We start from the raw sequence: 23495 nt of genomic DNA, 5'->3' as shown, positions 1-23495 counted from the left end.
CGGCGCAATTTCAATAGCTCATCGTTTGCTCAAATTTGTGTGTAGGATGGATGCAAGTTTTGATATTGGAAAGAAGATCACATGAATCTATTGATAGCAGGAAATTTGATAGATGTTCGTGCACTCGTTGCTAGAATAGAGGCTATAGATGAGACTAGATGCGAAGCAACGTCGAATTTGTCACCATCGAAGAAGAAATAAATGTGCAAAAGCTCGAGAAGCCAATAAAGAGAATCAACAATGAAAACATAAAGAAGATATTAATCCAATGAGTGGGAGTAGTTATGAAAGTTCGATATCTTTTAGAGTGTCTAATTGTGATTCTTGTTTTCTTGCTCTAGTAGCGAAGAATTGGTGAATTATGTACTCCAATGTATCAAAATGTTGTTGAATGAAATAAAAAGTAAATAAACATGTTTCGGTGGCTGAAAATGAAATAAAAATAAAAATATTACTATGTTATATATAAGGGATCGGTTAGGTTCGGCCAAAACTTAGTGGAGTAAAAATATTTCACTAAGGATTTACTCCGCCGGATCCTCCTCTATTTTTAGGGGATCAGTTAGAAATGCCCTAAAGTTTCGGCTGTCATTTGCAACTAGATGATATTTTGCCTGTTATTGAAGAGACTGATTGCTATATATTTTAATGGAAACCTTATTTGGCGAACGTCAGCTAGAGGATGGTACCATCTGAAAGGATCGAGAAGAGGGGTCTAGAGGGGGGTGATTAGACCCTTCAACAAGTAAAAGTGACAGTTTTTAAGTTGTTCAAGTTAAGGTGGAGTTTTAGCACAAGTTTATGCATTCACAATACATTTCAAGCAAGCATGACAAGAGTATATGCAGCGGAAAGAGTAAAGCATGCTAATTGCAAGAAAGTAAAGGGATGTGATTGAAGTGTGCAAATGCAATGAAGACACAGAGATTTTTGGCGTGGTTCCAATAAGTGGTGCTATCGTACATCCATGTTGATGGAGACTCCAACCCACAAAGGGTAACGGTTGCGCTAGTCCACAGAGGGCTCCACCCATGAAGGGTCCATGTAGAAGCAATCTTGTCTATCCCTTCATGGCCATCGCCCACGAAGGACTTGACTCACTCGGGTAGATCTTCACGAAGTAGGCGATCTCCTTGCCCTTACAAACTTCTTGGTTCAACTCCACAACTTGACGGAGGCTCCCAAGCTACACCTAACCAATCTAGGAGACACCACTCTCCAAAAGGTAATAGATATTGTGTTAATGATGAACTCCTTACTTTTGTGCTTCAAATGATAGTCTTCCCAACACTCAACTCTCTCTCACAGATTTGTATATGGTGGGAATATGATTTGAGTGGAAAGCAACTCGGGGAAGGCTAGAAATCAAGATTCTTGTGGTAGGATTGGTATATCTTGATCTCAACACATGAGTAGGTGGTTCTCTCTCAGAAAATGTGTAGGCACATTCTGATGTCTCTCTCTCAAATAGAGAAGGGGGTGGAGGGTATATATAGCCTCCGCACAAAATCCAACCGTTACACACATTTGACCCAACTAGGTCAGACCGAATAGATGAACTCGGTAAGAACAATTTAGTTCAAAATGTGAACGCTAGGAATATCAGTGGGATCGACTGGAACAACTCGGTGGGACCGATGTGCTAGGGCTTAGGGCAAACCTCATCTCGGTGGTGCCGATGGCATCAACTCGGTGAGACCAAATTTAGCAAAGAACAAACAAAGAGTCAGTCCAGCAAACTCGGTGAGACGGATTGCTCATTTCGGTGAGACCAAAATGTTACAAAGGGAAACATAGAGATTGCAGGGCCATCTCGGTGAGATCGAGATCCGTATCGATGAAACCGAATTGCTAGGGTTTCTGGCAGTGTTTATGTCATATGAACTCGGTGGCTCCAGATAGAAAGAATCGGTGGGGCTGAGTTGGAGTTTAGGGTTTTGTCATGCTTGGAATGAGAAAGTGGTTGAGGGATTTGGAGCAATATCACTAAGCATTTGAGCAAGCAAGCCATTAAGCAATACCTCATCCCCTTTTAATAGTATTGGTTTTCCTATGGACTCAGTGTGATTTTGGATCACTAAAACAAAGATGAAGAGTCTTGAGCTTTAGCCAATGCGTGTCCTTGACACCTTGACGGGTTTCCACATCCACTTGTCCTTTCCACGCCATTGTTGAACTTGTCTGAAATACACCAGATAAAGGCATTAGTCCAACAAGAGATATGTTGACATTAATTACCAAAATCACCCAGGGAGCACTTGTACTTTCACCGTCAAACTCCTCTCTCCTCGGGGATTCATTTGTACGAATCTTGGTGCAGGATCCCAGCCACGTCGTATTTTCAAACCAGTTCGCTATAAAAAAATAGCAAAACTATTATCAAAACACCACAACCACACCACACTGGGTTTGAATCCCAATCTACCATTTCTTTTTTTTTACCAGATGGCAATTTCTTTAGAAAAAATCAACATGGCAGTTTCTAATTTTTTTAACTATGTCACATGGTAATTTGAACATTTTTTCTTTTTTGTTAAGAGATGACATTTTTATTATTAAGAGATGGCATTTTTTATTTTTAATAGATACCAATTTTTATTAAGAGATGGCATATTTACTATTAAGAGATGGCATATTTTACTGTTAAGAGATGTCATTTATTATTTTTAAAAGATGTCATTTTTATTTTTAGATGGAATTTTTTGTTTATTAAGAGATAGCATTTTTATCATGACATTTCTTTCTTTCTTTTTTGTTCACATGACAACTCAAATTATCGGACCACGACAAGTTTAAATATATTTTTTAACATCCATGGTTATTTTCTAATATTAGAGGATGACAATTTCATAAATTCAGAGCATGTCATTTTCAAATTTTCGTTTTTCTATGTATTTTTATATTTTTTAAGTCTTTGTATGTGTTTTTATAAGAATATGTTTTTGGGGGGTTCATAGCATTTTGTAACAGCCAACGAGGCCTTTTTGGGTCAATCAAGTCGCCCCGGCCTGCCACCCACCGAACGATTGAAAATGATCGCTAGGAGCCCCCCCCCCCCCCCCCCCCCCCCCCCGTGAACAAATTGTTCGATGTGGGTCCTCCCTAGCGACCGAACGACAGATATTAGGGTCCATATTTTAAGTAAGCTGAAATGAATTGCGATGATATATCAGTCGCATTCTCCATGAAGAGAAGACCTCATGCTTTCCTCCTCCTCCCGTCGATATTGTAGTGTTCGAGCCATTTTGTCAGTATTGTAGTGTTTCCTTCCGATTTCACCATCTACAAAATGGGGTATAGATGACGTACCTCAACTCATGTAAGATACCATGAAACCTTGGGCTATGCATGCACAAAACATAATTTTGAGATATATCCTGGATATCTCTGTGTGTCTACAACAAAATTAAAATGTAATTTATGGACATGTTTTGAGAAGTCAATATGAAAAATGGTCAATTTGACAATTGGATTGAAATAAACTAGAAAAACAAATTTAGTATTGTAGAATCCAACCCTTATATCCAATAGAAAAGATGCATTAAGAAGTCAAATCAATGTAGTGCCAAACTCAATCTATAGAATTCGACCTTCAGCACGAACTCGTTGCGGGTGGCTTGGAGATCCAATTTGAGTTTGGTCTCTGACTGATGCAACCCCTGACTGGCGCGCCAACTGACTGTACCAAAAAATAGCCAATGTCGTGAGCGTGACCACTGACCAGATGTACCAGAGGGGGTCGCTCACAGAGGTTTTACCCACTTTTAGGCCTCGTGGTCAAATTAATATCCTACTCCTCTTTTGTTTTAGACTGATGTTGGAAACGCCTCATGTGAGGGGGTTACAGATGAGATGTGGTAATGAGTATCGTGGTATCGACTACGAATCAAATATCCCTTGACCTTCCCCTAGCCTTGCCTTATAAGGGGGGGGGAGGTAGGGCTTACAAGAACCGACCTCCCCTCCAAGTTAGTTGAGAGGACCTTGGCTTGCACGCCAAGATGGTGTTTATCCGGAAGTCGAGCTTCCTATCAAACAAAGAGCCCTCGTCTGTTGCCAGACTTCTTGGGCCCTGAGGAGGTCGGCCTATTGACGGGCCTCTCGGCCAATGGGCCAACCCAGGTACATTACACCGTCAAGCTTCATGGAGGCGACTAAGCGAGGAGCTCCATTACAGTGGTTGTAAGCTTGGAATGAAATGGGATCCGGGACACGATGAATGTGGGTTGTTCATGTGAAATGAAAGGGACGAGAGAGCAATTACTGTAATACCCCCATTAAGCAAACTTCATAATGTACAATTTTTTTTCTCATATTAACAACCAGAAGAATTTCAACGAGGAAGTACCACCCAATCACCCAAGACAACTCTCTTTATTAACCCAAAAAGTTATTAAAAAATCATTTCAAAAAAATTAACCCAGTAAAGTAGATCAACCACCGCATATACCTATTTTATCTGTTAAAGCAATGACAGAAAACTTTGATGTCACCAGAGGTAGGTCTCCGAGGTCTTGGACATGACGACTTCGGTTCACACGTGAAAGTGCTTCGAAAGATATTAAAATATATTTGGCCCCGTGGCAACGCACGTGCACATACTAGTTAACTATAAAAGTTTGTGATTATGTTTTTTGTGTGTAAACCGCATCAAAATGTAATCCATCATGGAGATTTACAGAGACGAAGTAGACACCACTATATACATGCGTATTTTTTTCACAAATTTTTAAAACTTCAAAAATCAGGGTTTTGAATTTTTCAAAATCTCCGGATCCAAAAACCCACTCTCACCACCAAACAGGCCCATAGTCAGTAGAGAGTTGTTTACTCGCTGTCGACCACCGTCAATCCCCCTCAGAAAAGATGCGGCGGTGTCGAACCAGATCAAGAATTCAACCCCGCCGCACCGCGCAACAGCCAGCCGGCCAACACGACGTGACACTGACACCGCTCCCCCCGCGCACGGAGGATCGGGATCTCGGCCCTCGCTCGCGGTCGCGGTCGCGGCGGACACAAGTCTCACGGAACGGAACCAACCAACCTCCGCTTCCCCGTGCCAACCCGGAAAAAAGAACGCGCGGCGCCAACCACGAGGCCGGTCATTCGACTCATTCCCCAGTCCAGTCCCATCGTCGTTTCGCACTCCAGTCCCGTTGCATCTCGTCCCTTTCCGCCCGCTCCGCGCCGCGCCGCGCACCGAGCCCGGGAGAGGAGGGGACCAGATCAACAAAGCCACCGCCACTGCGTTACTCCCGCTCCACTCCGCTCCGCTCCCCCTCCCCGCCGCCGCCGCCACCGCCGTTGCAGCGCCAGGAGGCGGAGGAGATGAAGCCCAAGAGCCTCCCGTTCATCGCCTTCGAGCACAAGCGGTTCGTGCCCCTCCCGCTCCCGCTCCCCCGCCCCTCCTCCGCCCGCCCGCCGTCCCGGAAGACTCTCCTCGGGACTTCCGGTGGGGCGCTTCTCGCTTGGTTTCGACGCCCGCGCGCGCGAGCGCGCCCGAGTTTGCCCCGCCCGAATTTTGGCGTGTACGTAGGCGTTAGGTGGCCGAGGATCTCGCCTCGTCTCGCCCCTCCTCTGTTCCGTCGCGAGATTTCCGCTCCGCGGGCTTCGATTCCACGTGCTTCCTGCGCCGGGGATCTCGGCGCGCCGTTTGCTAAGTTTTGCGGGTAATGCCGTGCGAAATTGGGTAAATGCCTGGACCGACCGTTTCAGTGTTTACCGAGTCGCAGAGCGTTGGATGTCTCTGGATCCCATACCCATTTCGGAGGCTGGTTTTGTGCTGCGGGTAGATTGGCTGGGGGCATTGGGTGAATTGCTGAATTTAGTGATGTTTGCCTTTCGATAAGATCTGGGCTTCAAATGAAGTGTTGGAACGCGTTTAGGATTCGTAAAAATATTTGAAGTGCAATTGAGTTGCGGCGTGGTCATAATTTACCGAGTATGGTTATTTTCTAGCAATTTTTGTCTGGGCGCTTTGTATCTGGGAGGGGATACAAGTATAGAACCTTCAAGTTTTAAGTATTATTATGCGTATTTATTTATTATATTTCTTTGTAAATAGTGCCATTACTTCATTCCTGATGTCATGTGATTGAATCAGGGATGCCTATGGCTTCGCTGTGCGCCCCCAACACTTGCAGCGCTACAAGGAGTACGCAGGCATCTACAAGGTATAATATGCACGCCTGAATTGTTGTATGTATGTATTGCCTGTTACTGATGGGTGTTGTACACTTGTACTTACAGGAGGAGGAGGAGGAGAGATCCGATAGATGGAAGAACTTCCTTGAGAGGCGGTCTGAGTCGTCTGGACATGATGCGAAGGTTGCACTGTCCGCGGACAAAGTCGAATCTGCAGTTGAGGAGAATTCTGAGAATGGAAGTTCTGAATTGTTGCATGAGAGGAGTGCACAAGGGACTCGTAAGGTTGAATCATGGGAGCCAATTCGGTCATCCCTGGGCAACATCGAGCAGGTGATGGGTCTGCGTGTTGAGAAGAAGTATTTATCTGCTGGCAGGCTGCAGTCAAAGGAATCCACCCATCTTGTGACAGTTGAAGAGAGCAAGGTGTCAGCGGACTCAGATGACGAGTTCTATGACGCAGATAAGGTTGACCCTAGCCAAGAAGTGCAGTCAGGTGATGTGAGTGCTGAAATTGGCAACACCAGTCAAGAAGAAACTTATTCTTTGAAGGAAGAGTTGGAGTGTCTTGTCCATGGTGGACTGCCAATGGCTTTGAGAGGAGAGGTGCAGCCTGTTTCCTATAGCTTTTCTATTTATTTCGCTAATCTATTTGCACGGCTCATTCAGTAGCCCATTGCTTTTGTGATAACAGCTGTGGCAAGCTTTTGTTGGTGTTGGAGCTCGCAGAGTAGAAGGGTATTATGGTAGTCTGCTTGCTTCTGAAGGTGAATTAGAAGATGGCGAATGTTCAGATTCTTTGGCCTCAGAAGGAGTTGATGAAAGACCTGAAGTATTGTCAGCATTTTCCGCCGAAAAGTGTAAAGGGCAAATAGAGAAGGTAGACACTCGTGTTCATTGCCATGGAAAAGTATTGTCCTTTTTGTTAAAATGTGCATCCGGGAATGCTAATAGAGGCCAATTTGACACATTTGGGCTCTTATAGGACTTGCCCAGAACTTTTCCTGGTCATCCTGCTTTAGATGATGTTGGAAGAAATGCCTTGAGACGCTTGCTTCTGGCTTATGCTAGACACAATCCAACAGTTGGTTACTGTCAGGTAAGTGTATCTCCATTAATGCCACCCCACATATTTCCTCTATGTTGCTGGATGTTATTTGTTTCTCTGAACAACATTTGATGTAAACTTGTTGTACTCAAAGTCAGATACCCTACTACTGGACCCAAAACCTACTACTAAATGGTTCCAATAAATAATACACGTTACTATAGAAGGCTTGATCAATATTCTGCTGTTACTATGATATCGTAGACAATTTTTTATGCCTGGACATTTTTTAACTTTTCTCATAGCAACGATTTTTCTGTTGAATACTGTAGGCAATGAACTTCTTTGCTGGTCTCTTACTTCTATTGATGCCAGAAGAGAACGCATTTTGGTACACCCACCACTACTGTTATCTGGGTTTGGGGTTGCGAACCCTATGATCTCAAAATAGCTCATTTAAATAGTATATTAAATCTCTTTATGGTATAACAGGACATTGGCAGGAATTATTGATGACTACTTTGATGGGTACTTTTCTGAAGAAATGATGGAGTCCCAGGTACTGTGATGTTGGCAGTTACTATCTTTTTCAATGCTTGCATATGCCAGTGCTTGATTCCAAGTTTTATCACTGCTTATGCAAAATTAATGTTTGGTATCCATTCAGGTGGATCAGCTTGTTTTAGAGGAGCTAGTCCGTGAGAAATTCCCGAAATTAGGTTAGCAACTTATTACAAATATAATGCATTATTGGTGCGATGGGACTCATTTAGTAAATAACTGCAAAAAACCCAAAACTTCATGGCTTGACATGCTTCTCAATGCAGCAAATCACTTGGACTACCTCGGTGTTGAAGTTGCATGGGTTACTGGACCATGGTTCCTATCCATTTTCACCAATGTACTTCCGTGGGAAAGTGGTTAGTGTTCCCCTATGTTTTTTCAACAGTTGCTGCTTCTAGAAGTACATTTTCTAGTAGTTTACCTTAGCTAACAATATGAGGTTGCCTCAACGAAGCACATTGATGTCCCATGAGCAAGCCCAAACCAACATCACTTTTAGTGAACATGTGAACAGCACTAATCTGGTGTAACGATTCTATTGATAACAACATCTATGTGATGGAACGTAGATCCATGTGATCTTCATAAGGAGTAGGTCCGGGAGAAGTTGGTGAAGCGGGCCCTCGCCCTCCCGAGAAAGTGTGAAGATGGCCATAACCATGTTTCTCTGATCTTAATGGCTGTCACATAGGAACGATAATATTTTGGTTTCTAATAATCAGTTATATTTATTCTTTATTGTTGTGTAAGCAATGAGCTTGTCCAGTGTAAAAGTCTCGTGCATTTGCTCTGTTTTGATGTTGAAAAAATGATACAAATTTATATTGCTTTTCTGTTTGAACATTTCAGTCCTCCGTGTATGGGATGTGCTTCTGTTTGATGGGAATCGTGTGATGCTATTCCGGACAGCCCTTGCACTCCTGGAGTTTTATGGTACAAAGCACAGTTTTGATTTGTCGTACTAACCCAAAAAGGGATTGATATTATGTCATGAAAAAAGTCCATCTCATGAATTGGATCGAGACTGATGTTTGAATTCTTGCGCTAATTGCAGGCCCTGCACTTGTGACTACAAAAGATGCTGGTGACGCAGTTACCCTTTTGCAGTCTTTAGCTGGGTCTACTTTTGACAGCAGCCAGCTTGTCCTGACAGCTCGCATGGGATATCAGTCTGTAAATGAAACAGGATTGCAAGATCTGAGGAACAAACACCGGCCATCTGTTATATTATCCATGGAAGAAAGGGCAAAAGGTCTAGGTGTCTGCAAGGAGAGCGGACTTGCATCAAAGCTCTATAATTTCAAACGCGAGCCTGAACCGCTGGTGTCAATAAATGATTCTGCAGACCAAATGAGTGATGTTGCAGACGGAGATGTCAACCAAGAGGGTGATTCTGGAGACATCGATGATATGTATGGTGCCCTGACAGTCAATTCTGAGATTGATTCGATGCCGGATCCGAAGGACCAGGTAGCCATCTCAATCATAGTCCAATCATTAATACTGTATCCAAGTCATTGCAACTTGTGATCCCTCTATTTTTATTTCTACCCCTAGTAGTAGCTCAACAACTCAAGTGGTTGCTGTAATACACTAATTTGTGTTAATTGTATTACTGCAGGTCACCTGGCTGAAGTTTGAGTTATGCCGATTGCTAGAGGAGAGAAGATCAGCTGTTCTCAGGTACATTTTCTGCATTTTCATGATTGATTTTTGTCACAGGTTGCTAACAATCGTTCATAGGTATGTCTGATCTAGTTGCCACGTTTCATGGGTGTAGTTTGTTCTAGTGTGCTGGAAGGAACAATTTTGTATGATCCCTCCACTTTTAAAATAGTTACAATTGTTCCAAGTAAATGTTCCTGGTTTCTTGTGCTGTTTGATGGTCCAATTTTCTGCAATGACTTGAAAATCCCAGAAATCTTACATCATAACTAGTTGAAACTTAACCACACTATGCTTCAGTCTAAGTGTCCCTTTTTAATTATTCTGTTTTTCTGCTATTCAGAGCTGATGAGCTAGAGACAGCATTGATGGAAATGGTAAAGCAAGATAATAGACGCCAATTAAGTGCAAAGGTATAGCCAGATATACCTGCACTTCAATTTTGTAATGACCATTCACCAAATTATAGTCTCTGCCAGTCTATCATACTCCCTCCATTCCAAAATATAGTGCGCCCACGCTTCCCGAGGTCCAACTTTGACCATAAATTTAACCAACGAGACCGACTGCGGCGGGAGAAAAAATTATATAATTGAAAACTTCTTTTGAATATGAATTCACTGGTATAACTTTTGCTCCTGCCGCAGTCGGTCTCGTTGGTTAAATTTATGGTCAAAGTTGAAGCGCGGGAATAGAGGAAGCACTATATTTTGGAACGGAGGGAGTAGTTCATTCGATGACTGACATATGGTTGAAAAAATAATCTTGCAAATCACAACTCTTCTGTTTTAGGCTGAGCAATTGGAACACGAATTATCTGAACTAAAGCAGGCCCTATCAGACAAGCAGGAACAGGAGCAAGCAATGTTTCAGGTACAGTTTGTTATCGCTTCACAAATGTATCTCTATCTAGTTTTTACTATGACATATTCACTAACAAGGAATCATATTGAAGCTGGTGATGCGTGTGGAACAAGAACTGAAATTTGCAGAAGAAGCACGCATCTCTGCAGAGCAGGATGCTGCTGCTCAGAGATACGCTGCTAATGTGCTGCAGGTTAATTAGCCAACTTCATCTATTGCCTGTGCAGATCATCTCTGGTTTTCTTATGCATCACTTGTTTTGTTCAGAACTAAGTCAACTAACTGAAATCCCAGGCATGTGTGTAGCGTCAGCGTCTGGTAAATAATATGGACAATCATGTTATTAGAGATTTTGGCATATGTATCAACAAAAAAAACAAACACTTGTTCAAAATAGTTGCAACATTCGCTCAAAAGATGTCTAAGGGCATCTCGAGCAGGCTCCCCTATTCTTCCCAGCTATGGTTGTTTCCCCAACAGGCAAAGGCATACATAATGGCTCAGGCATACATAATTTCTTGTAATTATGGGAATGATATTGCCCAGGTCCCACATTTAACTTGCACATAGTTGAATATCACAATATACCATATCTTGTGTTCTCAGACTATATGCTGTTATTTTATTGTTTTAACTAGCAATGTTTGCATTAAAGAATCAAACTCCAGTCTCTTTCTCATACTCCCTCCGTTCCTAAATATTTGTCTTTCTAGACATTTCAAATGACTACTACATACGGATGTATGTAGACATATTTTAGAGTGTAGATTCACTCATTTTGCTCCGTATGTAGTCACTTGTTGAAATGCCTAGAAAGACAAGTATTTAGGAACGGAGGGAGTATTATTTTGCTACCAGTCAGAATAAATATTTGTCAGAATTGATATGCAATGAGGCCAGCTCTGTGATTGCTATACTCCTCATTTAGTACTCATCAGGGTGACAACACGTGTGCAGGAGAAGTATGAGGAAGCTATGGCATCACTTGCCCAAATGGAGAACAGAGCTGTAATGGCAGAAACAATGTTGGAGGCCACACTGCAATACCAATCTAGCCAGCAGAAAGCACTTTCCCCTTTGCCTTCTCCAAGGTATCTCAGTCTTGCATCTTCGAATGTTTGTAGTACCAAGCGGCCTGCTGCTTATACCTGGTATCTCAGTCTTGCATCTTCGAATGTTTGTAGTACCAAGCGGCCTGCTGCTTATACCTGGCAACACATTGATATTGATTTACATATCTGATTTTTGATACTATCTGAAGTTCTGAATATCTTTCGTGCTACTATTTAAGGCTCCTAATGTGCAATTCTGGCAGCTCTGTTGTAGAAGTTTGATTCCCCACTACCATATTAGCAGTGTACTTAAGGATGCACAGATGATGTGTCCGCAACACCCGCTAAGCTGCTCTCACAGTGTAAATTATAGTAGTGGCATCAAAAGGCAATTGTACTAAGCCAGCCACTGGAACACATGATGCGAATTGTTCTGACCCGCTGCTTGCATCCCTAGGTGTACTACTATGATAATAAATCTGAGTTAATTAACTTCCGTTTTAAAAGAAGACTACTTAAATTTCCTATCATAGTGTTCCAATGTTGATGTTTGATAGGCTTGTTATTCCCCTGTAGAGCATCTGCACAAGATGATTCATTCCAGGAGCCTCAGTCCAGAAGAATAAACTTACTTGGACCATTTTCACTGAGTTGGCGGGATAAGAACAAGGTAACTTATTCTGACCAATAGACTGACATGAGGTGCCTCATATATGACCGTGCCAGTTTTGACTAGCTTAAACTTTAAATGGCCCAGCTTGCCAGTCCAATAAACTATTTTAGTTTGCAACTCAACAATGGAGATACTCCCTGTATTTGAGATAAAAGCTACACATGTCAGCATACAATTCTATCATCTCAAGTTCTGAACTACAGAACCACCGTGATATTTTCAAATGGAAGCAATGCGAATTAGTTAAAAAGAGGAAATCCTCCGTTCCTTGCAACTCAGTTTGTACCGAGACGTTTACCAGGTTATGCACTGACCTGTCAAGATCTGTTCTTTTCAGGGAAAACAGAACAATGCTAGTGACTGCACAGATGCCAAGGTTACAGATGCTTATGATCACCGGGAAGAAGAACCGAAAATAGATGATGAGAAACATGGAGAAACACAAAAACTAGATGGTGAATGGACAGTAGAATCACCCAAAGGAAATGACGAGGTGGAGTCGCCGAAGAAAGACAGAATCCATATAATCACAAATGATATGAATGGGCGGCATGGACAGTTGCAAGAAATACAACTGGACTGATAGTTACAGGCTCATCCTTTACAGTACATGTTCACCACTGTGGTGTAGGTTGCCGTTGAGCAACACTGGATGGCTTCAAGTTTTGGACAACCATGTATTCTTTCAATGCCATTTAGAGTTTTTCTTCCTTTTGGTTTCATTACCGCTGTGTAGTTGTATAGGTTCATGATTCTCTCTATTATTACTTGAGAAGAGAAATTGGCAAGTTATATGGCTGTCCATTAGTTGTCATCTTCTGATGTAAATGCATTAGAGGAAGCATAGCAAATGGACAATCTGAGCATTGACATGATTTATTCCGAATTATCATCTCTAGAGAGAAGAGGGCATGCTCGTTGTCAAAGTATAGTACATACTGGCGCTTAGACGTACAGCCTTATAAAAAAATGACCTGCTGCGCTGTTCATCCACAAGCAATGCTAGTAAGGTAGAAAGCTACAAGCGTCCATTTGGTTCGGTGAGATAGCAACCAATTTGAAGATACAATGCAAGCGAAAGTGCTATTGTGAGCTCGAGCTCACAGGCACCCTTTGCTCGCTCTTAAATACATTACGTGTATGTATTCAACAATAATAACCAGTTAACAATATAGTATACGGAAAAGCTATTTTCCTGCCGACTGGCAATTAGCGATAGGGCAGTGATCTGCGCCGGCGCACCGGCCCAACGTTTCGGCTGGTCGCGCGCGGGCTGTCAGATCAAATCGCGGGAGGCCGTCAGATCTAGGTAAGAAAACGATTCGCCCAGGCTCCCTTCTTCCTCACGTTGTCTCCTCCCCCCGAGCGCCGCCGAGACCACGCCATACCGCGTGAGAGAACGGCCGAGCTTGAAGCACCACCGCGGCGTTTCCTCGTCGCCGGTGGGCGCCCTCGCCGGCCTTTTGCGTTTGCCCAAGAACAGCGGTCGCCATGGATGCAGCTCCGCCGCCCGCGCTCGTCGGAGATCCGCGCTCGCCATGGATGTAGCTCCTCTGGCCGCGCTCGCCATGGATGCAGCTCCGCTGGCCGCGCTCGCCATGGATGCAGCTTCTCCGTCCGCGCTCGCCATGGATGGATCCCGCCTGCGCACGCCATGGATGCAGCTCCGCCTCGCTGACGATTGACTGGTTCCAGCAAATATAATTGACCGTTGTAGCATTTTTCGTTGTTGGTCGTAGCAAAATGGAGACATGGTTGCAACAAAAAAAAAAACGGGTTGTAGCAAAAAACATTTGCATTCTGAAAAAATGAACGGATGTAACAAAGCCCTTTGCCGGACGTAGCAAATACCTATGACAGTTGTAACAAAAAGCCGTCGTCGTCGTCGCGGGTCGCAGCTCGGCCATGATGGATGTAGCAAAAACATTATGCCGGTTGTAGCAAAAAACGATGCTAGTTGTAGCAAAATCCTGCTACGGTTGCAGCAAAACATCGTTGTCGTCGTCGCGAGGTCCGAGCTCCGCCTGATGGATGTAGCAAAAAGCTTCGCCGGTAGTAGCAAAAATCAACTATGGTTGCAGCTTCCCCTTGTTGTGCAGTGCCATTGAAGCTTTCTATGTCTATGGTTGAAGCTTTTTTGAATGGCCGTTGAAGCTTTTTTAGGTGACGGTAGCAACACTTCTATACGCGGGTGGATCTGGGCATGGCGGGCAGGCAGTTATGGCGGGCGGCAAGGGAGTGCCCTGGCCGCCGGCGATGGAGCTTGTGGTGGCCCAGTCGCTGCCCGGGAGGAGGAGGAGGGGAGGGGATGCGCGCCCTAGAAAGCTGTACGTTGGGGATGGATCTGGCCATGGCAGCAGGCAGCCATGGTGGCCGGCGAGGGAGCGGCTCGCCGCCGGCGAGGGAGCGCCTGGCCGCCGGCGATGGAGTTCGTGGAGGCCCAGTCGCAGCTCGGGGGGAGGGGAGGTGCGCGCACGTAGGCTGGAGGTAGAGGATGGAGGCGTGTAAGGAAGGAGAAGGGAATGCGCGGGCGTGTTTGCCAGCGTGGCGTGCGAACCGGCGGAACGGTTCGGCCGGTGCGCCGTTTCTAAACGATTCCCTTAGCGATAGGCACGGACGATTTCCTTCGATCGCTAGTTCCCTAATTTTTCGGCCACGATCACTCCTGATTTTTTTAACCGCCGATATCTTCCCTCTCTCTTCCGCTAGTTGCCCGATTTTTCTGCGATTTTTTTACTGCCTAGATCTTCTCTCTCTCCTAATTTATCTCTTGTTAGTAATCTGGATGGGAACAAAAACAAAGTGCAGGAACGGTTACTCGAACCCAGGACGTGGTACGTGGTGATAAGTGAATGACCCGTTCCACCAACTCAACTAAAACATGTGGTTGTGAAAACTACAAAAGCTACGTATTTGACCTTGTATTAATAACATATCGCCCGAAATTATGTGTTTTTCTTGTTCCTTTCTTGGATTATCTCTAGCGCATAATGTGTGAATTTTTCTCATTAACATCTACCTAGAAAAAGTTATTGAAACATACCGTGATAAATTATATGTAAGTATTGAGACAGCCTGGAGACCTGAAAACTTAGCTACAGACACCATGACAACTTTTATTCGGGAAAATAGTTGTTATGAAACATACACCCGTAACTTCTGTGTTAATAACATTATAATATAGGCAAATTATACATGATAACTTACATGCAAACATCACGGTAGCTTTTTGATCCTGGATTTTTTTTAGCCAACACACACCCAATAATTTCTATGTACATAACATGGTAAATATGCACCGTAGACCTGATAACTTATGTACATACACCGCGGTAAATTTTTTACCTGAAAAAAGTTGTTGAAAACATACCCTTGATAACTTTGTCTAAATAGCATGGTAACATACACACCACGGACCTGAAAACTTAGGTATAAAGACCCGACAACTTATCCTTAATAACATCATAATATACACATCATAGACTGGATAACTTATGTACAAACACCACAGTAACATTTGACTGGCGGGAAAGAGAGGGAGTTGTTGAAAAACATACCTCCGATAACTTATGTGTAAAGAAAGCTAATTTCCGACTGGTCGCGCGTTTGCTTCAGATCCGAACGAGTCCCACGTCGTCAGATAGGAAATGAGCGGCTCACAATCCACCTTATCCCTACCTCCTTTTCTCTCCGCCGACGGCGCCCAATCTCCTTCCTCTTGCGCCAGGTGGCCAAGGAGAGCTACCAGGCGTGAGACCAAGTGTAGCAGCAGCTCCTCGTGGTGGCCAAGCAGGCGGCGGCGCTAGCGGCAACGTTCATGTGAATAGCATGGTAACCCACAGATCGAAAACCTAATAACTTATGCACCGTGATCCTGGTACTTTCGCAAGGAGGGGTGATGAAATATACCCCCGATAACTTTTATGTGAATAGCATGGTAACTCACACATCACAAACCTGATAACTTATGTATGCCGGTCATGGTAAATTTGGCGACCGGATGGGGGGGGGGGGGTTGTTGGTGAAATATACGTTCGGTAACTTTTTATGTGAATAGCATGATAACTCACACATCATAAATCTGATAATTTGTGTACCCCGGTCCTGATAACTTACATATCTCGTCCTCATAACTTGGCGTATGGGTGGGTGTTGATGAAACATCCCCCGATAACTTTGGTGTGAATATCATGGTAACTCATACATCGGAGACCTGATAACTTATGCAGCCCGATCCTGGTAACTTTGGCGAATAGAGGTGATGAAATATACCCCGATAACTATTATGTGAATATCATGATAACTCACACATTGCTGACCTGATAACTTATGTACCTAGGTCTTGGTAAATTTGGCGACCGGGTGGAGGGAGGCACGTTGATGAAATATCCCCGGTTATTTTTTGTGCGAATGGCTTGATAACTCATACATCGCTGGCCTGATATTTTTTGGGAGAAAAAGATGTTGGAAACAAATCTTGATCTCCTGGTAACTATTTTTTTGTCGAAACATACCCCAGTGTGAAGTTACCACTACCCATTGCTAAATTTACCATGCTTCTCATGGTATAGTCATTAACCTTCTCATATTATAGTTATCAGGCTTATCATAGTATAGTTATCATGTTGCTCAAGTCATAGTTATCACGCTGGTCATGCCAAAGTTACCAAGAAAAGAATTTATTATCGCTGATATGACAGAAAAAAAGAAAGGTTCAAATAACCTTGTTCATATGCAATAGACAACAATTGAATGTGGCTTAGTTGGTTATTGGGCTCAAAGTCAAATGAATAGACCTGGGTCAAGTCCCCTTACTAGCACTTTTATTTTCTTTTTATATTGTGTTTCAAAAAACCAAAAAACCACTAGCGATTTACTATTGGCGTATACGGTTTTTGAGAGAAGAAAAAAAATCGGTGGAATCAAGCATGCGGGTCACGAGAGGAAGATGGGTTACGATCGTGCAGATCTGTCGCTAACCACTAGTCGACTCGTCGTTAGCATTCCTCTATAGTATAAGCTGGTATGTGTCTGCGGCAACTCAATTTTTTTTGTTTTATGAAAAGGGGGGAAACCTACAGGCTACAGTCTTTACATCGGTTGAATCCACCAGGCATCATCAGCTAATGAAGAATACATGCATTTCAAGCCATGAGACCGGTCGCCAGCAGGACGACAAGGCCAAATCGGCAAATCCTATTGTGGCCCTGGCAGAGGTGGCGGCGGAGGAGGGCGGCGACATGATCGGGGCGGGCGACGACGAGGGGGAACCTGGCAAGACGTCGATCTTGAGCTTCATGCCGCCGGTGCCGGTGGTGGTGCAGTGGCCAGGAAAACCGCAGATGAAGTAGCGGGTGCCGACGGCGGGAAGGGCGACGTAGGTGAAAAAGCCGGAGCCCAAGGTGGTGATGGGGCTGGTGGCATTGCAGGAGTCGTAGTCGGCCTTGCTGATCTCGAGCACGTTGTGTGCCCCTGGCTGGTGCCTGAAGATGAGCTCGTCGCCCGGGTGGAACTCCCTGGAGGACGCCCAGCTGCCGTAGTCGGTGGTGAGGTCCCACGCGCCGCCCGGCTCGCCGACGCGGTGGGTCACCGCCGACGCGGTGCCCAGGGCGGCGCCCGAGATCACGGCAAGGAGAGCGATGGTTTTCATGGCGGCCATGGATTGCTGTCAGAGATGGCGGCTGGAATGCAATGCAAGTTGCAAGGCGACGCAAGGAGAGAAGGTGGATGATGCTTCACGGGGGTTGGGTTGGCTCGCTGACGGCTCCCTCCCTTTATACACAGGCAAAGCAAGCGCCCAGCCTGGGTTGGGTTGGGTGGCACGCGCAAGCGTGGTAGGTTGACTGCTGGAAAGATAAATTGGAACTCGCGGTTGAACGATCATGTGCGTTTGGACTTTGAACAAGTCAATGCTTACCTTGTGGCCTGCTGAGTGCTGACCATTTCACGCCTCGCTTTCCATCAACTTTCCCGTCGACGTACGCGGTCTATGCTATGCATGTGCCTGGCCCACTACAAAATGTATGGCATGCAAGTATGTACGCACGTGCTCCTATCGTCGAGCTAGATTTTTCCTATTGACAGAGGATGATAATGTTACTCCATCCGTTCGCAAATATAAGTCTTTTTTAGAGATTCCAACAAGTGACTACATACGAAGCAAAATGAGTGAATCTACACTCTAAACTATGTCTACGTACATCAGTATGTTGTAGACCATTTGAAATGTCTAAAGAGACTTATATTTAGGAACGGAGTGAGTAGTATAAAAAAGATATCAATTACATCCGACCAACAACATTTAATCAAGAGTGCGCTCGATCAAATTATTCAAAAATAACAATCATGTGATCTGCGACAAGCAACAACCGGTGGATGAGCTCGGGACGACTTCGACCAGCATCGATGTTGGGAGAAGAGTGTTACAGTGCGGCAAATCAGCACTGGGCAGTAGGGGCAAATAGAGGGAGTGCGGCGGGATGTCATGTGCAACGGCGCCGTTGGTGGGGGCAACCGATTTGAAGACCCCTGAAGGAAAAAGTAAACAATTTGAAGACGTTTAGGAACGAGGGATAATCCTCTATGATGAGTAAAAGCAACAAAAAGAATTGCTCAGATACCCGTGAGTATGCTTATTTGGACCGTGTTGTATATGTTCTGGCTAAACCTATTGAGGAAAAAGCAAAATTATAGGTTCCTAATCTTGCTTGACCGGTGTTTTCTCTAGGAGGTGCGATTTCTCTTCTAGTTAGTAGTCTCGGGTGTTTTATAGCAGGGTGTGGCTACTTCTATTCCTTTTTCCTTGATATGCTTTGTAAGAGTATCTCTAGCAGACCCCCTAAACTTAATCCTTCACACCTTCTCCCTATCACAAGGAGTCAATTTTTCGAGGGATTAACTTGTCTTCAGCTAGGAGATCCCTTAAACTTAAAAAATTTGTACATAAACTCATTTCAAGCACTAATTTAAAGTACTTAATTGCACAATTGAACAACGCTTACACATTAGTACCATATAGGTAACATAATTAAACAGTTCATGCCTACTACATTTGCATCATACATAGCATAGGTTTGAGCTAGTCCAAACATTGATATTAAACATATGCAACAACATTAGTTGTCGGTGAAATTCTGGCAAACCCCTTGATAGAGCGCTGCGACTAGCAGGAACAAACATAAGGATAGTAGGAGATCGGTTTACATAGGTTTAGGCCCTCAAGGTGGAGGTAAAATCCTACTTCTGCTCTTGTTATATTGCAATAATGTGGTGTACATGGCACCGATGAATCGAGAGATAGATTGTAGGATGTCTATTGACTCCCCCTCCCCTGGCTTATAAAGGGTGCTAGTGGTCTAGAGTTTACATGAGTCCTAACCGACTAGGTGGTGCGTATGGTCCTCCTCCGACCCAGTCTCTTCATCTTGATCGCCAAGTCTTCTGGATCCTTCCTTCTTGAGAGCTCATGGGACACATTGATAATCTGCTATGTAATGCCAAAGAGGGCCTCTTGCCGGTGATGACTTGCAAGTGCACATGGATGTTGCAATTCATGACAAGTAAGTTTTGCCAAACTCACAGGGAGCGACGCGCAGTTAACTACTAATCTGGCAACTACGTTGTCACAGATCAACAATGTTCACACCTAGACTGTAGTCTGAAAATAACCTATTCTATTGGTCATTAAGGAAACTGTAATGAAAAGGGGTTTAACAGAACTAAAAAAGAATTAAATAGATGAAGCAGTGCTTGAGTGATAAATCATTCTCGGGGGGTTCGAATTCATCACTACTAGTACTTAGGGTACATGGTCCTACAAGTAGACAACCAAGTGTGGGACGTAATGCATGTTATATGTTTTTATAAGTGAGTGGAGGCAAGTACAGATACGTGCATACATGCAGCAACCACACATCACATACACCACAATAGTGTGTCTCCACATTCTGGTTTCTGTTGGGGAACGTAGTAATTTCAAAAAAAAATCCTATGCACACGCAAGATCATGGTGATGCATAGCAACGAGAGGAGAGAGTGTGTCCACGTATCCTCGTAGACCGAAAGCGGAAGTGTTAGCACAACGCGGTTGATGTAGTCGTACGTCTTCACGGCCCGACCGATCAAGCACCGAAACTACGGCACCTCCGAGTTCTTGCACACGTTCAGCTCGATGACGTCCCTCGTACTCCGATCCAGCAGAGTGTCGAGGGAGAGTTCCGTCAGCACGACGGCGTGGTGACGATGATGATGTTCTATCGTCGCAGGGCTTCGCCTAAGCACCGCTACGATATTATCAAGGAGGAATATGGTGGAGGGGGGCACCGCACATGGCTAAGAGATCAATGATCAATTGTTCTGTCTATGGGGTGCCCCCTCCCCCGTATATAAAGGAGTGAAGGAGGGGGCCGGCCAAGGGGGGTGGCGCGCCCTAGGGGAGGAGTCCAACTCCCACCGGGAGTAGGACTCCCCCCTTTCCTATTTAGGAGAGGGAGAGGGAAGGAAGAGGAAGGAGAGAGGAAGGAAAGGGGAGGGGGGCGCCCCCCTCCAAATTCAGATTGGGCTTGGGGGGGGGCCTCCCTTGCTCCTTTCCCCTCCTTTCCACTAAGGCCCAGTAAGGCCCATATACCACCCGAGGGGTTCCGATAACCTCCCGGAGCTCCGCTATTGTCCCAATCTCACCCAGAACCTTTCCGGTGTCCAAATATAGTCGTCCAATATATCGATCTTCATGTCTCGACCATTTCGAGACTCCTCGTCATGTCCGTGATCACATCCGGGACTCCGAACAACCTTCGGTACATCAAAACACATAAACTCATAATATAACTGTCATCTTACTTTAAGCGTGCGGACCCTACGGGTTCGAGAACTATGTAGACATGACCAAGACATGTCTCCGGTTAATAACCAATAGCGGAACCTGGATGCTCATATTGGCTCCTACATATTCTACGAAGATATTTATCAGTCAAACCGCATAACAACATACGTTGTTCCCTTTGTCATCGGTATGTTACTTGCCCGAGATTCGATCGTCGGTATCTCAATACCTAGTTCAATCTCGTTACCGGCAAGTCTCTTTACTCGTTACGTAATGCATCATCCTGTAACTAACTCATTAGCTACATTGCTTGCAAGGCTTATAGTGATGTGCATTACCGAGAGGGCCCAGAGATACCTCTCCGACAATCGAAGTGACAAATCCTAATCTCGAAATACGTCAACTCAACAAGTACCTTTGGAGACAACTGTAGAGCACCTTTATAATCACCCAGTTACGTTGTGACGTTTGGTAGCACACAAAGTGTTCCTCTGGTAAGCGGGAGTTACATAATCTCATTGTCATAGGAACATGTATAAGTCATGAAGAAAGCAATAACAACATACTAAACGATCAAGTGCTAAGCTAACGGAATGGGTCAAGTCAATCACATTATTCTCCTAATGATGTGATCCCGTTAATCAAATGACAACTCATGTTTATGGTTAGGAAACTTAACCATCTTTGATTCACGAGCTAGTCAAGTAGAGGCATACTAGTGACACTATGTTTGCCTATGTATTCACACATGTATTATGTTTCTGGGTAATACAATTCTAGCATGAATAATAAACATTTATCATGATATGAGGAAATAAATAATAACTTTATTATTGCCTCTAGGGCATATTTCCTTCAGTCTCCCACTTGCACTAGAGTCAATAATCTAGATTACACAGTAATGACTCTAACACCCATGGAGCCTTGGTGCTGATCATGTTTTGCTCGTGGAAGACGCTTGGTCAACGGGTCTGCAACATTCAGATTCGTATGTATCTTGCAAATCTCTATGTCTCCCACCTGGACTTGGTCCCGGATGGAGTTGAAGCGTCTCTTGATGTGCTTGGTTCTCTTGTGAAATCTGGATTCCTTTGCCAAGGCAATTGCACCAGTATTGTCACAAAAGATTTTCATTGGACCCGATGCACTAGGTACGACACCTAGATCGGATATGAACTCCTTCATCCAGACTCCTTATTTGCTGCTTCTGAAGCAGCTATGTACTCCGCTTCACATGTAGATCCCGCTACGACGCTTTGTTTAGAATTGCACCAGCTGACAGCTCCACCGTTCAATATAAACACGTATCCGGTTTGCGATTTAGAATCGTCCGGATGAGTGTCAAAGCTTGCATCGAAGTAACCATTTACGACTAGCTCCTTGTCACCTCCATAAACGAGAAACATATCCTTAGTCATTTTCAGGTATTTCAGGATGTTCTTGACCGCTGTCCAGTGATCCACTCCTGGATTACTTTGGTACCTGTTGGGAATATGCCCTAGAGGCAATAATAAAATGTTTATTATTATATTTCCTTGTTCATGATGATTGTCTATTGTTCATGCTATAATTGTATTGATCGGAAACCGTAATACATGTGTGAATACATAGACCACACCATGTCCCTAGTGAGCCTCTAGTTGACTAGCTCGTTGATCAACAGATGGTCATGGTTTCCTGACTATGGACATTGGATGTCATTGATAACGGGATCACATCATTAGGAGAATGATGTGATGGACAAGACCCAACCCTAAGCATAGCACAAGTTCGTGTAGTTCGTTTGCTAGAGCTTTTCTAATGTCAAGTATCATTTCCTTAGACCATGAGATCGTGCAACTCTCGAAAACCGTAGGAATGCTTTGGGTGTACCAAATGTCACAACGTAACTGGGTGGCTATAAAGGTGCACTACAGGTATCTCTGAAAGTGTCTGTTGGGTTGGCATGAATCGAGACTGGGATTTGTCACTCCGTAAGACGGAGAGGTATCTCTGGGCCCACTCGGTAATGCATCATCATAATGAGATCAATGTGACTAAGTAGTTGGTCACGGGATCATGCGTTACGGAACGAGTAAAGTGACTTGCCGGTAACAATATTGAACGAGGTATTGGGATACTGACGATCGAATCTCGGGCATGTAACGTACCGATTGACAAAGGGAATTGTATACGGGATTGCTTGAATCCTCGACATCGTGGTTCATCCGATGAGATCATCGTGGAACATGTGGGAGCCAACATGGGTATCCAGATCCCGCTGTTGGTTATTGGCCGGAGAGTTGTCTCGGTCATGTCTGCATGATTCCCGAACCCGTAGGGTCTACACACTTAAGGTTCGATGACGCTAGGGTTATAAGGAAGATTTGTATGTGATTACTGAATGTTGTTCGGAGTCCCGGATGAGATCCCGGACGTCACGAGGAGTTCCGGAATGGTCCGGAGGTGAATATTTATATATGGGAAGTTGTCATACGGCCACCGGAAATATTCGGGGGCATACCGATATTGTACCGGGGCCACCGGAGGGGTTCCGGGGGTCCACCGGGAGGGGCCACCTGTCCCGGAGGGCCTCATGGGCTGTAGAGGGAAGGGAACCAACCCCTTGCACTACAGGAATCTGCTACTTTGCCATATGCCACGGCGGACGGCAAAGGCATGGAT

General features: G+C 44.5%; 1 protein-coding gene and 1 pseudogene across 1 annotated transcript; one reads left to right on the top strand and one right to left on the bottom strand.

Annotated features, from left to right (window-relative positions):
• Positions 1–5084: 5084 nt before the first annotated feature.
• Positions 5085–12922, top strand: LOC123136451 (ecotropic viral integration site 5 protein homolog). The gene is made up of 18 exons (XM_044555823.1): positions 5085–5372; positions 6104–6173; positions 6250–6750; positions 6839–7024; positions 7130–7243; positions 7525–7583; positions 7685–7751; positions 7860–7911; positions 8020–8112; positions 8606–8689; positions 8811–9226; positions 9378–9439; positions 9765–9834; positions 10214–10294; positions 10377–10478; positions 11243–11376; positions 11914–12007; positions 12348–12922. Exons 1-18 carry the CDS (start codon positions 5329–5331, stop codon positions 12591–12593), a joined length of 2475 nt encoding a protein of 824 aa, XP_044411758.1. The 5' UTR covers positions 5085–5328; the 3' UTR covers positions 12594–12922.
• Positions 12923–16112: 3190 nt separating this feature from the next.
• Positions 16113–17741, bottom strand: LOC123093820 (mavicyanin-like; annotated as a pseudogene).
• Positions 17742–23495: the final 5754 nt, after the last annotated feature.

This window comes from Triticum aestivum, chromosome 1B (assembly GCF_018294505.1).
Source record: "Triticum aestivum cultivar Chinese Spring chromosome 1B, IWGSC CS RefSeq v2.1, whole genome shotgun sequence".
NCBI classification, from domain to species: domain Eukaryota; kingdom Viridiplantae; phylum Streptophyta; class Magnoliopsida; order Poales; family Poaceae; genus Triticum; species Triticum aestivum.
This window is presented reverse-complemented; position numbering and strand designations above follow the sequence as displayed.